Source organism: Oncorhynchus nerka, linkage group LG4 (genome assembly GCF_034236695.1).
Source record: "Oncorhynchus nerka isolate Pitt River linkage group LG4, Oner_Uvic_2.0, whole genome shotgun sequence".
NCBI classification, from domain to species: Eukaryota; Metazoa; Chordata; class Actinopteri; order Salmoniformes; family Salmonidae; genus Oncorhynchus; species Oncorhynchus nerka.
The window spans coordinates 7545279-7563764 of record NC_088399.1 but is presented as its reverse complement, the minus strand read 5'-3'; the positions used below and the strand labels follow the sequence as shown (position 1 = coordinate 7563764).

Here is an 18486-nt window from a genome sequence, read left to right as displayed (position 1 = left end):
TGTCTTTAATGAGCTGATGATATAACCCCTCCCTTGGTCACTGTCTTTAATGAGCTGATGATATAACCCCTCCCTTGGTCACTGTCTTTAATGAGCTGATGATATAACCCCTCCCTTGGTCACTGTCTTTAATGAGCTGATGATATTACCCCTCCCTTGGTCACTGTCTTTAATGAGCTGATGATATAACCCCTCCCTTGGTCACTGTCTTTAATGAGCTGATGATATAACCCCTCCCTTGGTCACTGTCTTTAATGAGCTGATGATATAACCCCTCCCTTGGTCACTGTCTTTAATGAGCTGATGATATAACCCCTCCCTTGGTCACTGTCTTTAATGAGCTGATGTGACTACTGTTATAAACCCCCCTTGGTCACTGTGTTACCATGTGACTGCTGTTATAACCCCCCCCTGGTCACTGTGTTACCATGTGACTGCTGTTATAACCCCCCCTTGGTCACTGTGTTACCATGTGACTGCTGTTATAACCCCCTTGGTCACTGTGTTACCATGTGACTGCTGTTATAACCCCCTTGGTCACTGTGTTACCATGTGACTGCTGTTATAACCCCCCTTGGTCACTGTGTTACCATGTGACTACTGTTATAACCCCCCCTTGGTCACTGTGTTACCATGTGACTACTGTTATAACCTCCCCCCTTGGTCACTGTGTTACCATGTGACTACTGTTATAACCCCCTCCACCCCTTGGTCACTGTGTTACCATGTGACTGCTGTTATAACCCCCTGGTCACTGTGTTACCATGTGACTGCTGTTATAACCCCCTGGTCACTGTGTTACCATGTGACTGCTGTTATAACCCCCCCCTGGTCACTGTGTTACCATGTGACTGCTGTTATAACCCCCTTGGTCACTGTGTTACCATGTGACTGCTGTTATAACCCCCCCTTGGTCACTGTGTTACCATGTGACTGCTGTTATAACCCCCCCCCCCCCCTTGGTCACTGTGTTACCATGTGACTACTGTTATAACCCCCTTGGTCACTGTGTTACCATGTGACTACTGTTATAACCTCCCCCCTTGGTCACTGTGTTACCATGTGACTACTGTTATAACCCCCTCCCCCTGGTCACTGTGTTACCCTGTGACTGCTGTTATAATCCCCCCACCACCAGGTTACTGTGTCTCCCTGTGACTACTGTTATAACCCCCCCCACCAGGTTACTGTGTCTCCCTGTGTGACCTTGCGGCTGCTGTTTTTAACCCCTGCAGGTTGGAGCCAGCTGGCTGCTATGCACTGTGTGATGCTACCTGACCTGCTGGGCCTGGACAAGTTCAGACCACCTCTTCTGGAGATGTTGGCGCGCCGCTGGCAGGACCGCTGTCTGGAGGTAATACACTGGACAGATAGTCCAAATCTATTCAAACATGTCAACGTAAACTCTCTGGTGCACAGAGTAACAGGGCCAGGCCAGGATTAGGGGAGCTGTGTGAGGGGTTAGGGGAGCTGTGTGAGGGGTTAGGGGAGCTGTGTGAGGGGTTAGGGGAGCTGTGTGAGGGGTTAGGGGTGCTGTGTGAGGGGTTAGGGGTGCTGTGTGAGGGGTTATGGGAGCTGTGTGAGGGGTTATTGGAGGTGGAGCTGTGTGAGGGGTTAGGGTTGGTGGAGCTGTGTTAGAGGGGTTAGGGTTAGGGTGCTGTGTGAGGGGTTAGGGGTGCTGTGTGAGGGGTTAGGGTTAGGGTGCTGTGTGAGGGGTTGGTGGAGCTGTGTGAGGGGTTAGGGTTAGTGGAGCTGTGTGAGGGGTTAGGGTTAGGGGGTGCTGTGTGAGGGGTTAGGGTTAGGGGTGCTGTGTGAGGGGTTGGTGGAGCTGTGTGAGGGGTTAGGGTTAGTGGAGCTGTGTGAGGGGTTAGGGTTAGTGGAGCTGTGTGAGGGGTTAGGGTTAGTGGAGCTGTGTGAGGGGTTAGGGTTAGTGGAGCTGTGTGAGGGGTTAGGGGAGCTGTGTGAGGGGTTAGGGGAGCTGTGTAAGGGGTTAGTGGAGCTGTGTGAGGGTTTAGGGTTAGGGAGCTGTGTGAGGGGTTAGTGGAGCTGTGTGAGGGGTTAGGGTTAGGGGAGCTGTATAAGGGGTTAGTGGAGCTGTGTGAGGGGTTAGGGGAGCTGTGTGAGGGGTTAGGGGAGCTGTGTGAGGGGTTAGGGGAGCTGTGTGAGGGGTTAGGGAGCTGTGTGAGGGGTTAGTGGAGCTGTGTGAGGGGTTAGGGAGCTGTGTGAGGGGTTAGGGTTAGGGGGGAGCTGTGTGAGGGGGAGCTTAGGGTTAGGGTTGGTGGAGCTGTGTGAGGGGTTAGGGTTGGTGGAGCTGTGTGAGGGGTTAGGGTTGGTGGAGCTGTGTGAGGGGTTAGGGTTAGTGGAGCTGTGTGAGGGGTTAGGGGAGCTGTGAGGGGTTAGGGGAGCTGTGTGAGGGGTTAGGGGAGCTGTGTAAGGGGTTAGTGGAGCTGTGTGAGGGGTTAGGGAGCTGTGTGAGGGGTTAGGGTTAGGGGAGCTGTGTGAGGGGTTAGGGTTAGGGAGCTGTGTGAGGGGTTAGGGTTAGGGGAGCTGTGTGAGGGGTTAGGGTTAGTGGAGCTGTGTGAGGGGTTAGGGGAGCTGTGTAAGGGGTTAGTGGAGCTGTGTGAGGGGTTAGGGTTAGGGGAGCTGTGTGAGGGGTTAGGGTTAGGGAGCTGTGTGAGGGGTTAGGGGAGCTGTGTGAGGGGTTAGGGTTAGTGGAGCTGTGTAAGGGGTTAGGGTTAGGGGAGCTGTGTGAGGGGTTAGGGGAGCTGTGTGAGGGGTTAGGGTTAGTGGAGCTGTGTGAGGGGTTAGGGTTAGGGGAGCTGTGTAAGGGGTTAGTGGAGCTGTGTAAGGGGTTAGTGGAGCTGTGTGAGGGGTTAGGGGAGCTGTGTGAGGGGTTAGGGTTAGGGGAGCTGTGTGAGGGGTTATGGGAGCTGTGTGAGGGGTTAGGGGAGCTGTGTGAGGGGTTAGGGAGCTGTGTGAGGGGTTAGTGGAGCTGTGTGAGGGGTTAGTGGAGCTGTGTAAGGGGTTAGGGGAGCTGTGTGAGGGGTTAGGGAGCTGTGTGAGGGGTTAGGGGAGCTGTGTGAGGGGTTATGGGAGCTGTGTGAGGGGTTATGGGAGCTGTGTGAGGGGTTATGGGAGCTGTGTGAGGGGTTGTGTGAGGGGTTAGGGGAGCTGTGTGAGGGGTTAGGGTTGGTGGAGCTGTGTGAGGGGTTAGGGTTGGTGGAGCTGTGTGAGGGGTTAGGGTTAGTGGAGCTGTGTGAGGGGTTAGGGGAGCTGTGAGGGGTTAGGGGAGCTGTGTGAGGGGTTAGGGGAGCTGTGTGAGGGGTTAGTGGAGCTGTGTAAGGGGTTAGGGGAGCTGTGTGAGGGGTTAGGGTTAGGGGAGCTGTGTGAGGGGTTAGGGTTAGTGGAGCTGTGTGAGGGGTTAGGGTTAGTGGAGCTGTGTGAGGGTTAGGGTTAGTGGAGCTGTGTGAGGGGTTAGGGTTAGGGGAGCTGTGTGAGGGGTTAGGGTTAGGGAGCTGTGTGAGGGGTTAGGGGAGCTGTGTGAGGGGTTAGGGTTAGGGGAGCTGTGTGAGGGTTAGGGAGCTGTGTGAGGGGTTAGGGTTAGGGAGCTGTGTGAGGGGTTAGGGTGGGGAGCTGTGAGGGGTTAGGGTTAGTGGAGCTGTGTGAGGGGGGTTAGGGAGCTGTGAGAGGGGTTAGGGGAGCTGTGTGAGGGGTTAGGGGAGCTGTGTGAGGGGTTAGGGGAGCTGTGTAAGGGGTTAGTGGAGCTGTGTAAGGGGTTAGGGAGCTGTGTGAGGGGTTAGGGTTAGGGAGCTGTGTGAGGGGTTAGGGTTAGTGGAGCTGTGTGAGGGGTTAGGGTTAGTGGAGCTGTGTGAGGGGTTAGGGTTAGGGGAGCTGTGTGAGGGGTTAGGGTTAGGGGAGCTGTGTGAGGGGTTAGGGGAGCTGTGTGAGGGGTTAGGGTTAGGGGAGCTGTGTGAGGGGTTAGTGGAGCTGTGTGAGGGGTTAGGGGAGCTGTGTGAGGGGTTATGGGAGCTGTGTGAGGGGTTAGGGGAGCTGTGTGAGGGGTTAGGGGAGCTGTGTGAGGGGTTAGGGGAGCTGTGTGAGGGGTTAGGGGAGCTGTGTGAGGGGTTAGGGGAGCTGTGTGAGGGGTTAGGGTTAGGAGCTGTGTGAGGGGTTAGTGGAGCTGTGTGAGGGGTTAGGGTTAGGGGAGCTGTGTGAGGGGTTAGGGGAGCTGTGTGAGGGGTTAGGGGAGCTGTGTGAGGGGTTAGGGGAGCTGTGTGAGGGGTTAGGGGAGCTGTGTGAGGGGTTAGGGGAGCTGTGTGAGGGGTTAGGGGAGCTGTGTGAGGGGTTAGGGTTGGTGGAGCTGTGTGAGGGGTTAGGGTTGGTGGAGCTGTGTGAGGGGTTAGGGTTAGTGGAGCTATGTGAGGGGTTAGGGTTAGGGGAGCTGTGTGAGGGGTTAGGGGAGCTGTGTGAGGGGTTAGGGGAGCTGTGTGAGGGGTTAGTGGAGCTGTGTGAGGGGTTAGTGGAGCTGTGTGAGGGGTTAGTGTTCACTCTCTATCCTCCTCTCCTGTTCACTCTCTTCCCTCCTCTCCTGTTCACTCTCTTCCCTCCTCTCCTGTTCACTCTCTTCCCTCCTCTCCTGTTCACTCTCTTCCCTCCTCTCCTGTTCACTCTCTTCCCTCCTCTCCTGTTCACTCTCTTCCCTCCTCTCCTGTTCACTCTCTTCCCTCCTCTCCTGTTCACTCTCTTCCCTCCTCTCCTGTTCACTCTCTTCCCTCCTCTCCTGTTCACTCTCTAGCCTCCTCTCCTGTTCACTCTCTTCCCTCCTCTCCTGTTCACTCTCTTCCCTCCTCTCCTGTTCACTCTCTACCCTCCTCTCCTGTTCACTCTCTACCCTCCTCTCCTGTTCACTCTCTACCCTCCTCTCCTGTTCACTCTCTAGCCTCCTCTCCTGTTCACTCTCTAGCCTCCTCTCCTGTTCACTCTCTAGCCTCCTCTCCTGTTCACTCTCTATCCTCCTCTCCACTCTCTAGCCTCCTCTCCTGTTCACTCTCTTCCCTCCTCTCCTGTTCACTCTCTACCCTCCTCTCCTGTTCACTCTCTAGCCTCCTCTCCTGTTCCATCTCTAGCCTCCTCTCCTGTTCACTCTCTAGCCTCCTCTCCTGTTCACTCTCTAGCCTCCTCTCCTGTTCACTCTCTAGCCTCCTCTCTAGCCTCCTCTCCTGTTCACTTTCTAGCCTCCTCTCCTGTTCACTCTCTATCCTCCTCTCTAGCCTCCTCTCCTGTTCACTCTCTAGCCTCCTCTCATGTTCACTCTCTAGCCTCCTCTCCTGTTCACTCTCTATCCTCCTCTCTAGCCTCCTCTCCTGTTCACTCTCTAGCCTCCTCTCCTGTTCACTCTCTATCCTCCTCTCTAGCCTCCTCTCCTGTTCACTCTCTAGCCTCCTCTCCTGTTCACTCTCTTCCCTCCTCTCCTGTTCACTCTCTTCCCTCCTCTCCTGTTCACTCTCTACCCTCCTCTCCTGTTCACTCTCTACCCTCCTCTCCTGTTCACTCTCTACCCTCCTCTCCTGTTCCTCTCCCTCCTCCCTGTTCACTCTCTAGCCTCCTCTCCTGTTCCTCTCTCCCTCCTCTCCTGTTCACTCTCTACCCTCCTCTCCTGTTCACTCTCTAGCCTCCTCTCCTGTTCATTCTCTAGCCTCCTCTCCTGTTCACTCTCTAGCCTCCTCTCCTGTTCACTCTCTACCCTCCTCTCCTGTTCACTCTCTACCCTCCTCTCCTGTTCACTCTCTAGCCTCCTCTCCTGTTCATTCTCTAGCCTCCTCTCCTGTTCACTCTCTAGCCTCCTCTCCTGTTCACTCTCTAGCCTCCTCTCCTGTTCACTCTCTTCCCTCCTCTCCTGTTCACTCTCTTCCCTCCTCTCCTGTTCACTCTCTACCCTCCTCTCCTGTTCACTCTCTAGCCTTCTCTCCTGTTCACAGAGACTGACTGGTGTCCTTCCTGTTGGGATGTCTCTGTTGTCAGCTACTGATGTTAACATCCTGGGTCTTTCTCCACTAGGTGAGAGAAGCGGCCCAGGCCCTGCTCCTGGCTGAGCTGCGGAGGATTGGTCAGTCCGGCAGGAAGGACACCATCGACCTGTGGGCCCCCTACCTGCCCCAGTACGTGGATCAAGTCAGCTCACGTAAGTTTACATGTGCGGGCGGGGCCGGGTGTGGGGCCGGGGATGGGGCCGGGTGTGGGGCCTGGGTGTGGGGTCGGGGGTGCGGGTGTGCGGGCGGGGATACAGTCTATAACATCAGTGGGCAGTCAGTCATATTCTATAGCCAACCTCAGTCAGTCATATTCTATAGCCAACCTCAGTCAGTCATATTCTATATCCAACCTCAGTCAGAGCTGCCTTTCCTTTATCTGTTTTACTGTGTTCTCAGTTCTTTACAACACGTATTTCCTAGGTGCTGTTTGTCCGTCAGAACAAAAGTTGTGGGATAGAGGGGTTGTGAGCTCTTATTATAAACAACGAAGAACCAAAGAAATGTACCAGAACACGGAACAAAATAATGGATTGTGAGCAGCTGATCGAAGCCTTCGAATTGAGCTTCTGTGGTACGGCGTGGGCGTTGAGACGGGGAGAGAGATGTGTGTGTGGGGAGAGATGTGTGTGTGTGGGGAGAGATGTGTGTGTGTGTGTGGGTAGAGATGTGTGTGTGTGGGGAGAGATGTGTGTGTGTGGGGAGAGATGTGTGTGTGTGTGGGTGGGGAGAGTGTGTGTGGGGAGAGTGTGTGGGGAGAGATGTGTGTGTGTGGGGAGAGATGTGTGTGTGTGGGGAGAGATGTGTGTGTGTGGGGAGAGATGTGTGTGTGTGGGGAGAGATGTGTGTGTGTGGGGAGAGATGTGTGTGTGTGGGGAGAGATGTGTGTGTGTGGGGAGAGATGTGTGTGTGTGTGTGTGGGGGAGAGATGTGTGTGTGTGGGGAGAGATGTGTGTGTGTGTGGGGAGAGATGTGTGTGTGTGGGGAGAGATGTGTGTGTGTGGGGAGAGATGTGTGTGTGTGTGTGGGGAGAGAGATGTGTGTGTGTGTGTGGGGAGAGAGATGTGTGTGTGGGGAGAGATGTGTGTGTGGGGAGAGGGATTTGTGTTTCTTTACACACAGCTCCTGTATTGATCACACAGGTCAGATGTTATTGATAGTGGGCAGAATCAAGAGAAGCCAGGCTTCACACAGCTCCTGGTCACCAGGTCAGATGTTATTGATAGTGGGCAGAATCAAGAGAAGCCAGGCTTCACGGGGTCACCGCTTCCCTGACGTCACGGGGTCACCGCTTCCCTGACGTCACGGGGTCACCGCTTCCCTGACGTCACAGGGTCACCGCTTCCCTGACGTCACCGCTTCCCTGACGTCACGGGGTCACCGCTTCCCTGACGTCACGGGGTCACCGCTTCCCTGACGTCACGGGGTCACCGCTTCCCTGACGTCACGGGGTCACCGCTTCCCTGACGTCACGGGGACACCGCTTCCCTGAAGTCACCGCTTCCCTGAAGTCACGGGGTCACCGCTTCCCTGACGTCACGGGGACGCCGCTTCCCTGACGTCACCGCTTCCCTGACGTCACCGCTTCCCTGACGTCACCGCTTCCCTGACGTCACCGCTTCCCTGACGTCACCGCTTCCCTGACGTCACGGGGTCACCGCTTCCCTGACGTCACGGGGTCACCGCTTCCCTGACGTCACGGGTCACCGCTTCCCTGACGTCACAGGGTCACCGCTTCCCTGACGTCACCGCTTCCCTGACGTCACGGGGTCACCGCTTCCCTGACGTCACGGGGTCACCGCTTCCCTGACGTCACGGGGTCACCGCTTCCCTGACGTCACGGGGACACCGCTTCCCTGAAGTCACCGCTTCCCTGAAGTCACGGGGTCACCGCTTCCCTGACGTCACGGGGACGCCGCTTCCCTGACGTCACCGCTTCCCTGACGTCACCGCTTCCCTGAAGTCACGGGGTCACCGCTTCCCTGACGTCACGGCGACGCCGCTTCCCTGACGTCACGGCGACACCGGATTCTTCATTGAGTTGATGTCTGCCATACGCCCTGACGTCACAGCGTGTGGGACAAACGCACACGATGCATGGGAAGGCAGTGTGGGAGTGTCACAGTGGTGTTTTGAAAGTGTACTGTGTTATTGAGCTGCTGATCCATCCCCTGATAGAGGTGAATATCTTGTTGAGGTGTGTGTGTGTGTGTGTGTGTGTGTCCGCTATGTGATGTGAGTGGCCGTGCCTCTCAAAGCATTAGCCCCATTCCAACATTTAGCCTGACCCTACGATCAGGGTGTATTTACTGGCTAAATACATTAGACAAAGTAATGAGGCTCAGACAGACGTTCTCACTATATAATATATAGTGCACTACTTTGGTATTATATATAGTGCACTACTTTGGTACTATATATAGTGCACTACTTTGGTACTATATATAGTGCACTACTTTGGTACTATATATAGTGCACTACTTTGGTACTATATATAGTGCACTACTTTGGTACTATATATAGTGCACTACTTTGGTACTATATATAGTGCACTACTTTGGTACTATATATAGTGCACTACTTTGGTACTATATATAGTGCATGTGGAAACCTATTCCAACCAGAAACACACAGACCTAGAAAACATGAGTAAACACACCTTCACTATGGTGAAACACTACAACATTACAGAAATACGCTACGGAAAAAGAAGGAACAGCAAGTCAGCCATCAACTCAATGAAGAATCCAATGGATCTAACAATTGGAACTCACTAAACATAACTCTTCTATTGTTCCTCAACTTGTGTATGATATAATTAGACTAGCCAAGCTAAATAAAGGTTAAATTTAAAAAAAAATATATATATATATATCTATATATATCTATATATATAATATATATATATATTCTTTTTTTTTTAGCTTTGGGTCTCTACCTTTATCCAATATAAAAAATTACAAATATATATATATATTAATCCCCCCCCCAAATGTAATTGGCTTTTTACCAAATTACCGTACGAAAGACCATGTATTTACCCAGCACACCCTAATTAACAAACAAACAAAAACAAAAGCAAAGTCTTTAATGATTATTGATTTCAAAAAAGCTTTTCACTCAATTTGGTGTGAGGGCTGCTATATAAATTTGGTGTGAGGGCTGCTATATACATTTGGTGTGAGGGCTGCTATATAAATTGATGGAAAGTGTTGGGGGAAAAACATGCAACATTATAAAATGTTAAAATGGGCAAAATACATGTTTCTTTCCTCAGGGCCATGGGGTGAGACAAGGATGCACCTTGAGCCCCACCCTCATCAACATATAGAGTATATAAATTAATTGATGAGGGCACTAGAACAGTCTGGCTCACCCTATTAGATTGCTCATGATCTGGTACTTCTGTCACCAACCGAGGGCCTATAGCAGTTCCTAGATCCTAGATCTTCTGCACAGATTGTCAGTAAATCTCAGTAAGACAAACAAAAATGGTGTTCCAAAAAAGGTCCGGTTGCCAGGATCACAAATACAAGTTCCGTCTAGACACCGTTGCCCTAGAGCACACAAAAAAAATCAGCCTAGATATCAGCGCTGCTGTGAACGATCAGAGAGCCAAGGCAATAAACATCTTCTGTGACATCAAATCAAACTGTATTTGTCACATGCGTCGAATGCAGGTGTAGAACTTACCGTGAAATGCTTACTTACAAGCCCTTAACATACGGCTGAAATCCCGTTAACGGGATCGATTTGACAACAGCCAGTGAAAGTGCAGGAGATAAACGTGTTGTTAATCTCACCATAGGGTCCGATTTCAAAAAGGCTTTATGATGAAAGCATACCATGCGATTGTTAGGTCAGCTGCAAGTCACAGCATTTCCAGCCAAAGAGAAGAGTCACAAAAAGCAGAAATAGATCAAATTAATCATTAACCTTTGATCTTCATCAGATGACACTCATAGGACTTCATGTTACACAATACATGTATGTTTTGTTCGATAAAGTTCATATTTATTTCCAAAAATCGCAGTTTACATTGGTGCATTATGTTCAGTAATGTTTTGCTTCCAAAACATCCGGTGATTTTGCAGAGAGCCACATCCAATTTACAGAAATACTTATCATGAATGTTGATGAAAATATACGTGTTATACATGGAATTAAAGATATACTTCTCCTTAATGCAACTGCTGTGTCAGATTTCAAAAAAGCGTTACGGAAAAAGCACACCATGCAATCATCTGAGTACAGTGCTGAGGCACCAAAACAAGCCATACAGATACCCGCCATGTTGTGGAGTCAACAGAAGTCAGAAATAGCATTATAAATAGTCACTTAATTTTAATCTTCATCGGAATGCACTCCCTGGAATCCCAGTTCCACAATAAATGTTTGTTTTGTTCGATAAAGTCCATAATTTATGTACAAATACCTCCTTTTTGTTCGCACGTTTAGTTCACAAATCCAAATTCACAAGGCGCAGGCACTTTGTTCAGACAACAGTTCCAGTTCGTAGAAACATGTCAAATGATGTGTAGAATCAATCTTTAGGATATTTTTATCATAAATCTGCAATAATATTCCAACCGGACAATTCCTTTGTCTTTAGAAATTAAAAGGAACAGAGCTCGTGCTCACGGCCGCTCGCGAGACTTAGCTCACGGCATTCTACCAGACCTCTTAGTCAAACAGATCTTATTCGCTCCCCCTTCACAGTGGAAGCCTGAAACAAGGTTCTAAAGACTGTTGACATCTTGTGGAAGCCTTCGGAAGTGCAATCGGACCAAATTTTACACTGTGTATTGGATAGGCAAAGACCTACAAACCTCAGATTTCCCACTTCCTGGTTGGATTTTTTTCTCAGGTTTTTGCCTGCCATATGAGTTCTGTTCTACTCACATACATCATTCAAACAGTTTTAGAAACGTTAGTGTGTTTTCTATTCAAATATACTAATATTATGCATATCTTAGCTTCTGGGCCTGAGTAGCAGGCAGTTTACTCTGGGCACCTTATTCATCCAAGCTACTCAATACTGCCCCCAGCCATAGGAAGTTAACCAACAGTGCAGTTCAAGAAATAGTTAAGAAAATATTTACCAAATAGACTAAAGTATCACAATAACAGTAGTGAGGTTATATACAGGGGGGTACCTGTACCGAGTCAGTGTGCTGGGGTACAGGTTAGTTTAGGTAATTTATACACATTGGTAGGGTCTTCCAAATGGACAATGACTCCAAGCATACTTCAAAAGTTGACAAAATGGCTTATGGACAACAAAGTTGAGGTATGTACAGTGGCCCTCACAAAGCCCTGACCTCAATCCTATAGAACAGGACTGAAAAGTGAGAATAGTCTCAGTATACTGTACTCTCACCTGACTCAGTTACACCAGCTCTGTCAGGAGGAATGGGCCAAAATTCACCCAACTTATTGTGGGAAGCTTGTGGAAGGCTACCCGAAACGTTTGACCCAAGTTAAACCATTTAAAGGCAATGCTACCAAATACTAATTGAGTGTATGTAAACTTCTGACCCACTGGGAATGTGATGAAAGAAATAAAAGCTGAAATAAATCACTACTATTATTCTGACATTTCACATTCTTAAAATAAAGTGGTGATTCTAACTGACCTAAGACGTGGAATTTTTACTAGAATTAAATGTTAGGAATTGTGAAAAACTGAGTTTAAATGCATTTGGCTAAGGTGTATGTAAACTTCCGACTTCAACTGTATTAGGTGAAATACCACGGTGTGCCTTCACAAGATGTTGTGCATATATAAATACAGGCCATTGAATTGTCTCTCTTCAGCAGTTTGAGAAATAGATTATAATGTTATAATAGATGTTATAATAGATATAGATATAAATACAGGCCATTGAATTGTCTCTCTTCAGCAGTTTGAGAAAATATTCAGACCCCTTTGATTTCCACGTTGTTACGTTACAGCCTTGTTCTAAAATTAATTCAATATTTCTTTCTCTCGTCAATCTACACCCGATATATATATATATATATACACATTTCCTAACATTTATATAAACCTGTTTTTGCTTTATATATATATATATATATATGTATATGTATATATATACACATATATATACATATACACACACACACATATATATATAAAATGAAGTATCACATTTCATATGTATTCAGACCCTTTACTCAGTACTTTGTTGAAGCACCTTTGGCAGCCATTGGAGCATCATGTCTTCTCGGGTTTGAAGCTACAAGCTTGGCACACCTGTATTTGGGGAGTTTCTCCCATTCTTCTCTGCAGATCCTCTCAAGCTCTGTCAGGTTGGATGGGGAGCGTTGCTGCACAGCTTTTTCCAGGTCTCTCCAGAGAACTTCAAATCTGGGCCCTGGCTGTGCCACTCAAGGACATTCAGACACTTGTCCCAAACCCACTCCTGCGTCGTCTTGGCTATGTGCTTAGGGTCGTTGTCCTGTTGGAAGGTGAACCTTAGCTCCAGTCTGAGGTCCTGAGTGCTCTGAAGCAGGTTTTCATCAAGGATCATTCTGTACTTTGCTCCGTTCATCTTTCCCTCGATCCTGACTAGTCTCCCAGTCCCTGCCGTTGAAAAACACCCCCACAGCATGATGCTGCCACCACCATGGTTCCCTGTAGGGATGCTGCCACCACCATGGTTCCCTGTAGGGATGGTGCCAGGTTTCTTACAGACGTTTGAACTCTTTGTCCTGAATGCCATTCTTGCTTCCATCAGACCACATAATCTTTTTTGTGGTCTGATTGTCTCCACCATAAAGGCCAGATTGGTGGAGTTCTGCGGAGATCGTTGTCCTTCTGGAAGGTTCTCCCATTTCCACAGAGGAACTCCGGAGCTCTGTCAGAGTGACCATCGGGTTCTTGGTCACCTCCCCGACCAAGGCCCTTCTCCCCAGATTGCCCAGTTTGGCGGCCAGCTCTAGGAAGAGTCTTCCATTTAAGAATGATGGAGGCCACTGTGTTCTTGGGGTCCTTCAATGCTGCAGAAGTGTTTTGGTACCCTTCCCCAGATCTGCCTCGAGACACAATCCTGCCTTGGAGCTCTTACAGACAATTCCTTCGACCTCATAGCTTGGTTTTTGCTCTGACATGCACTGTCAACGGGTGGGACCTTTTTATATAGACCGGTGAGTGTGTCTTTCCAAATCATATCCAATCAATTTAATTTACTGCAGGTGGACTGCAATTTGTAGAAACATTCCAAGAATGATCAATGGAACCTGGACGCACCTTAGCTCAATTTCGAGTCTTGGGGATGTCATTATGGAGCATTGTGATGTCATTATGGGGCATTGTGATGTCATTATGGGGTATTGTGTGTAAATTGCTTAGGATATTGTTTTAGTGAATACGTTTTAGAATAAGGCTGTAACATAATTAAATCTGGTAAAGTCTGAATACTTTCCCGAAGGCACCACCGTATTTGTGACTTTCAGAAATGGAGACATGGAGGCTGAAGTTAGAAACGGCTTATCTGCCTGCCTGCCTCCCGGGCTGAATAATTAATGCAGAGTGGAACCCCCCCAGGGAGGCATCCTCCTCTTCCCTCCATCCCTCTCTCCCATCCGTCCATCCCTCTCTACATTTCGTCATCCAGCCCACAGAGGATATCTTTATCCCCAACATCCACCCAGCTTCTCCTCTGATCTGTGCTGCTGTGTGTGGTCCTGGAAGAGAGGGGTTGTGCCATGTACACAACAGTGGAGCCACCAGGCCACACTGACGGGACCGACACTGGTGGCTCTGGGGAACAGCTGCCATGGCAACGGACCCTTGCTGCTCAGTCTAGTGTTACCACGGGGAGGGGGAGAGATTGAGAGAGGGGGGAGGGGGAGTTAAATTTGGTTTATTTATTTCACTTGCTTTGGCAATGTAAACATGTTTCACATGCCAATAAAGCTCCTTCAATTGAATTGAGAGAGTTGTGGCGGCTGACCTCTGCAGGGGTCAGTGAATCGGATATCTTTTCGTTTTCCTCTGCAGCGCTCCTCTCTCTGCCTCCCCAACACGCTCTGGGACGGGTCTCTGGTCTCTCTGCCTCCCCAACGCGCTCTGGGACGGGTCTCTCTGCCTCCCCAACGCGCTCTGGGACGGGTCTCTCTGCCTCCCCAACGTGCTCTGGGACGGGTCTCTCTGCCTCCCCAACGCGCTCTGGGACGGGTCTCTGGTCTCTCTGCCTCCCCAACGCGCTCTGGGACGGGTCTCTCTGCCTCCCCAACGCGCTCTGGGACGGGTCTCTGGTCTCTCTGCCTCCCCAACGCGCTCTGGGACGGGTCTCTCTGCCTCCCCAACTCGCTCTGGGACGGGTCTCTCTGCCTCCCCAACGCACTCTGGGACGGGTCTCTCTGCCTCCCCAACGCGCTCTGGGACGGGTCTCTCTGCCTCCCCAACGCGCTCTGGGACGGGTCTCTGGTCTCTCTGCCTCCCCAAAGCGCTCTGGGACGGGTCTCTGGTCTCTCTGCCTCCCCAACGCGCTCTGGGACGGGTCTCTCTGCCTCCCCAACGCGCTCTGGGACGGGTCTCTCTGCCTCCCCAACGCGCTCTGGGACGGGTCTCTGGTCTCTCTGCCTCCCCAACGCGCTCTGGGACGGGTCTCTCTGCCTCCCCAAAGTGCTCTGGGACGGGTCTCTGCCTCCCCAAAGTGCTCTGGGACGGGTCTCTCTGCCTCCCCAACGCGCTCTGGGACGGGTCTCTGGTCTCTCTGCCTCCCCAACGCGCTCTGGGACGGGTCTCTCTGCCTCCCCAAAGTGCTCTGGGACGGGTCTCTCTGCCTCCCCAACGCGCTCTGGGACGGGTCTCTGGTCTCTCTGCCTCCCCAACGCGCTCTGGGACGGGTCTCTGGTCTCTCTGCCTCCCCAAAGCGCTCTGGGACGGGTCTCTCTGCCTCTCCAAAGCGCTCTGGGACGGGTCTCTCTGCCTCCCCAAAGCGCTCTGGGACGGGTCTCTCTGCCTCCCCAAAGTGCTCTGGGACGGGTCTCTGGTCTCTCTGCCTCCCCAACGCGCTCTGGGACGGGTCTCTGGTCTCTCTGCCCCCCCAAAGCGCTCTGGGACGGGTCTCTGGTCTCTCTGCCTCCCCAAAGCGCTCTGGGACGGGTCTCTTGTCTCTATGCCTCCCCAAAGCGCTCTGGGACGGGTCTCTCTACCTCCCCAAAGCGCTCTGGGACGGGTCTCTGGTCTCTCTGCCTGCCTGCCCTGCTACATGACTGTTGGCCTGGCAGCATTTATACAGAGGTTTGGTCCAGGCAGGGAGAATGTGACAGATCCTATGTAGACCTGGGTTAGAATTGACTCACCACACACTACCATACTAACCCAGCTAGCTGTATGTGTCTGTACAACATGTGGTTCTAATCCAGATGGCTGTATGTGTCTCTATACAACATGTGGTTCTAATCCAGATGGCTCTATGTGTCTATACAACGTGTGGTTCTAATCCAGATGGCTCTATGTATCTATACAACGTGTGGTTCTAATCCAGATGGCTCTGTATCTATACAACGTGTGGTTCTAATCCAGATGGCTCTATGTGTCTACAACATGTGGTTCTAATCCAGATGGCTCTATGTATCTATACAACGTGTGGTTCTAATCCAGATGGCTGTATGTGTCTGTACAACGTGTGGTTCTAATCCAGATAGCTGTATGTGTCTATACAACGTGTGGTTCTAATCCAGATGGCTGTATGTATCTATACAACATGCGGTTCTCATCCAGATGGCTCTATGTATCTATACAACGTGTGGTTCTAATCCAGATAGATGTATGTATGTATATATTTACAGTACTCTATGCCTCTAAGTGTATGCTAGCTAGATGTCCTACCTGCTGCTAATTCTCCTCTCGTAAACTTTAGACTTCCTCTGCACTTAAGCAGATCTGTTACAGTGGAAAGGTCACTGATGCACAATGGTGTACACAAGCGACCATGCTGAGACACACACACACACAAGGCCATGTTGAGGGAGGAGAGCCAAACTAAGGCAATGAATAAGTGACCTTTTACAGGGAGGTAAAAATTTACAAGAGCATGAAATGGAAACCAGTTTATTCCTATGAGGAGTATGTTGTTGATATGGCTTGGAAAACATAGCCATTGAATTATTTGTTATTATTGGAGAAATGTTAACGGAAAGGTTAACGGTGAGTTCTCTCTTTTTATTTATTTTTATCCAGTTTATTTGTGAGGAATGTACCCTACATGACTAAAAGTACGTGGACACCTCCTCGTCAAACATTTATTTCACAATGATGGGCATTAATATGGAGTTAAATGATGTTGGAACATTGCTGCTATAACAGCCTCCACTCTTCTGGGAAGGCTTTCCACTAGATGTTGGAACATTGCTGCTATAACAGCCTCCACTCCTCTGGGAAGGAAGGCTTTCCACTAGATGTTGGAACATTGCTGCTATAACAGCCTCCACTCTTCTGGGAAGGCTTTCCTCCAGATGTTGGAACATTGCTGCTATAACAGCCTCCACTCTTCTGGGAAGGCTTTCCTCCAGATGTTGGAACATTGCTGCTATAACAGTCTCCACTCTTCTGGGAAGGCTTTCCACTAGATGTTGGAACATTGCTGCTATAACAGCCTCCACTCTTCTGGGAAGGCTTTTCACTAGATGTTGGAACATTGCTGCTATAACAGCCTCCACTCTTCTGGGAAGGCTTTTCACTAGATGTTGGAACATTGCTGTTATAACAGCCTCTACTCTTTCTGGTTGGAACATTGGCTTTCAACTCTTCTGGGAAGGCTTTCCAGATGTTGGAACATTGCTGCTATAACAGCCTCAACTCTTCGGGGAAGGCTTTCCACTAGATGTTGGAACATTGCTGCTATAACAGCCTCCACTCTTCTGGGAAGGCTTTCCACTAGATGTTGGAACATTGCTGCTATAACAGCCTCAACTCTTCTGGGAAGGCTTTCCACTAGATGTTGGAACATTGCTGCTATAACAGCCTCCACTCTTCTGGGAAGGCTTTCCACTAGATGTTGGAACATTGCTGCTATAACAGCCTCAAGTCTTCGGGGAAGGCTTTCCACTAGATGTTGGAACATTGCTGCTATAACAGCCTCCACTCTTATGGGAAGGCTTTCCACTAGATGTTGGAACATTGCTGCGGGGACTTGCTTCCATTCAGCCATGAGCATTAGTGAGGTCGGGAACAATGATGTTGGGCGATTAGGCCTGGCTAGCAGTCGGAATTCCAATTCATCCCAAATGTATTCGATTGGGTTGAGGTCAGGGCTCTGTGCAGGCCAGTCAAGTTCTTCCACTCCAATCTCGGTAAACCATTTCTGTATTGACCTCGCTTTGTGCACAGGGGGCAATTTCATGCTGAAACGGGAAAGGGCCTTCCCCAAACTGTTGCCACAAAGTTGGAAGCACAGAATCGTCTAGAATGTCATTGTATGCTGCAGCGTTAAGATTCCCCTTCACTGGAACTAAGGGGCCCGAACCATGAAAAACAGCTCCAGACCATTATTCCTCCTCCACCAAACTTTACAGTTGGCACAATGCAATGGGGCAGGTAGGCTGGACAATAGGAGTCAAAATTCACCCAAGGCTGAAAAACGTCTGAAGAACGTTGGCTAAACTGGAACACTAGCGCAAGCCAATAGCATCAATCGTTCTCAGAGGCTGTTTTGACTGCAGGGGCGCTTAGAATTCCAATGAGCCTAAATGGCACCTTAAAAGGTATCCCTTTTTTTATTTTAACACTACAATATGTTCTTAACAACTTGTGTAGAAAGTAAACATCCGCACCTCAATGGTGCCAAGTGTGCTTATTTCTGCATAATGAGGAAGTAGGGGAAAAAACTGGAAACTTCTATTTCTGGTCTAGCGTTTGATGACAACGAGATGCACTGCCCAGCCTTACATAATTCGAAAGATGAGATTCTCATGATTAACATGGTGTCCGAATTGAAAAATATCTAAATATACACATTTCGAGATATTTGGCAAAATAGACAGACATACCTATATTTCCCTATAGTAAGCAATGGGATGACCTCAAGAGTTCTGAGTAATTTGTTGTTTACATTTGAACTATAAACAACGTGAGGTGGTCTCATTGCCAACTATAACGAAGCTGCCATTGTGACATAGTACAACAAATCAAATCAAATCAACAAACTGGGATTAGAACGTTCGGAAGGCTGGTGCCACAGTGCTCAATAGAACTAATTGGAGCTGGCAGGGTGAAAGATGCCCTAAAATAATGCCTTTTTTTGTGATTATTTCAAAACTACGGCAAGCAGCTGGGATATATGGTAATATTATGAAACTGGGCTCTTATTAGAGAAAAAGCATTGTTAAAAATGTCGTGTCCAGCCTGTTAAAACTTATTTGGGATAGGGTGCGGTATTTTGACGTCCGGATGAAAAGCGTGCCCAAAGTAAACTGCCTGCTACTCCGGCGCAGAAGCTAG

The 18486-nt window shown here is 49.5% G+C and overlaps 1 protein-coding gene across 1 annotated transcript in view; it reads left to right on the top strand.

Annotated features, from left to right (window-relative positions):
• LOC115116293 (WD repeat-containing protein 7) overlaps window positions 1–18486 on the top strand; it is a 261967-nt gene that overhangs the window by 129468 nt on the left and 114013 nt on the right. The window contains exons 20-21 of the mRNA XM_065017127.1: window positions 1236–1354; window positions 6058–6181. Coding sequence (XP_064873199.1) covers window positions 1236–1354; window positions 6058–6181 — 243 coding nt within the window. The remainder of the gene's footprint in view (window positions 1–1235; window positions 1355–6057; window positions 6182–18486) is intronic.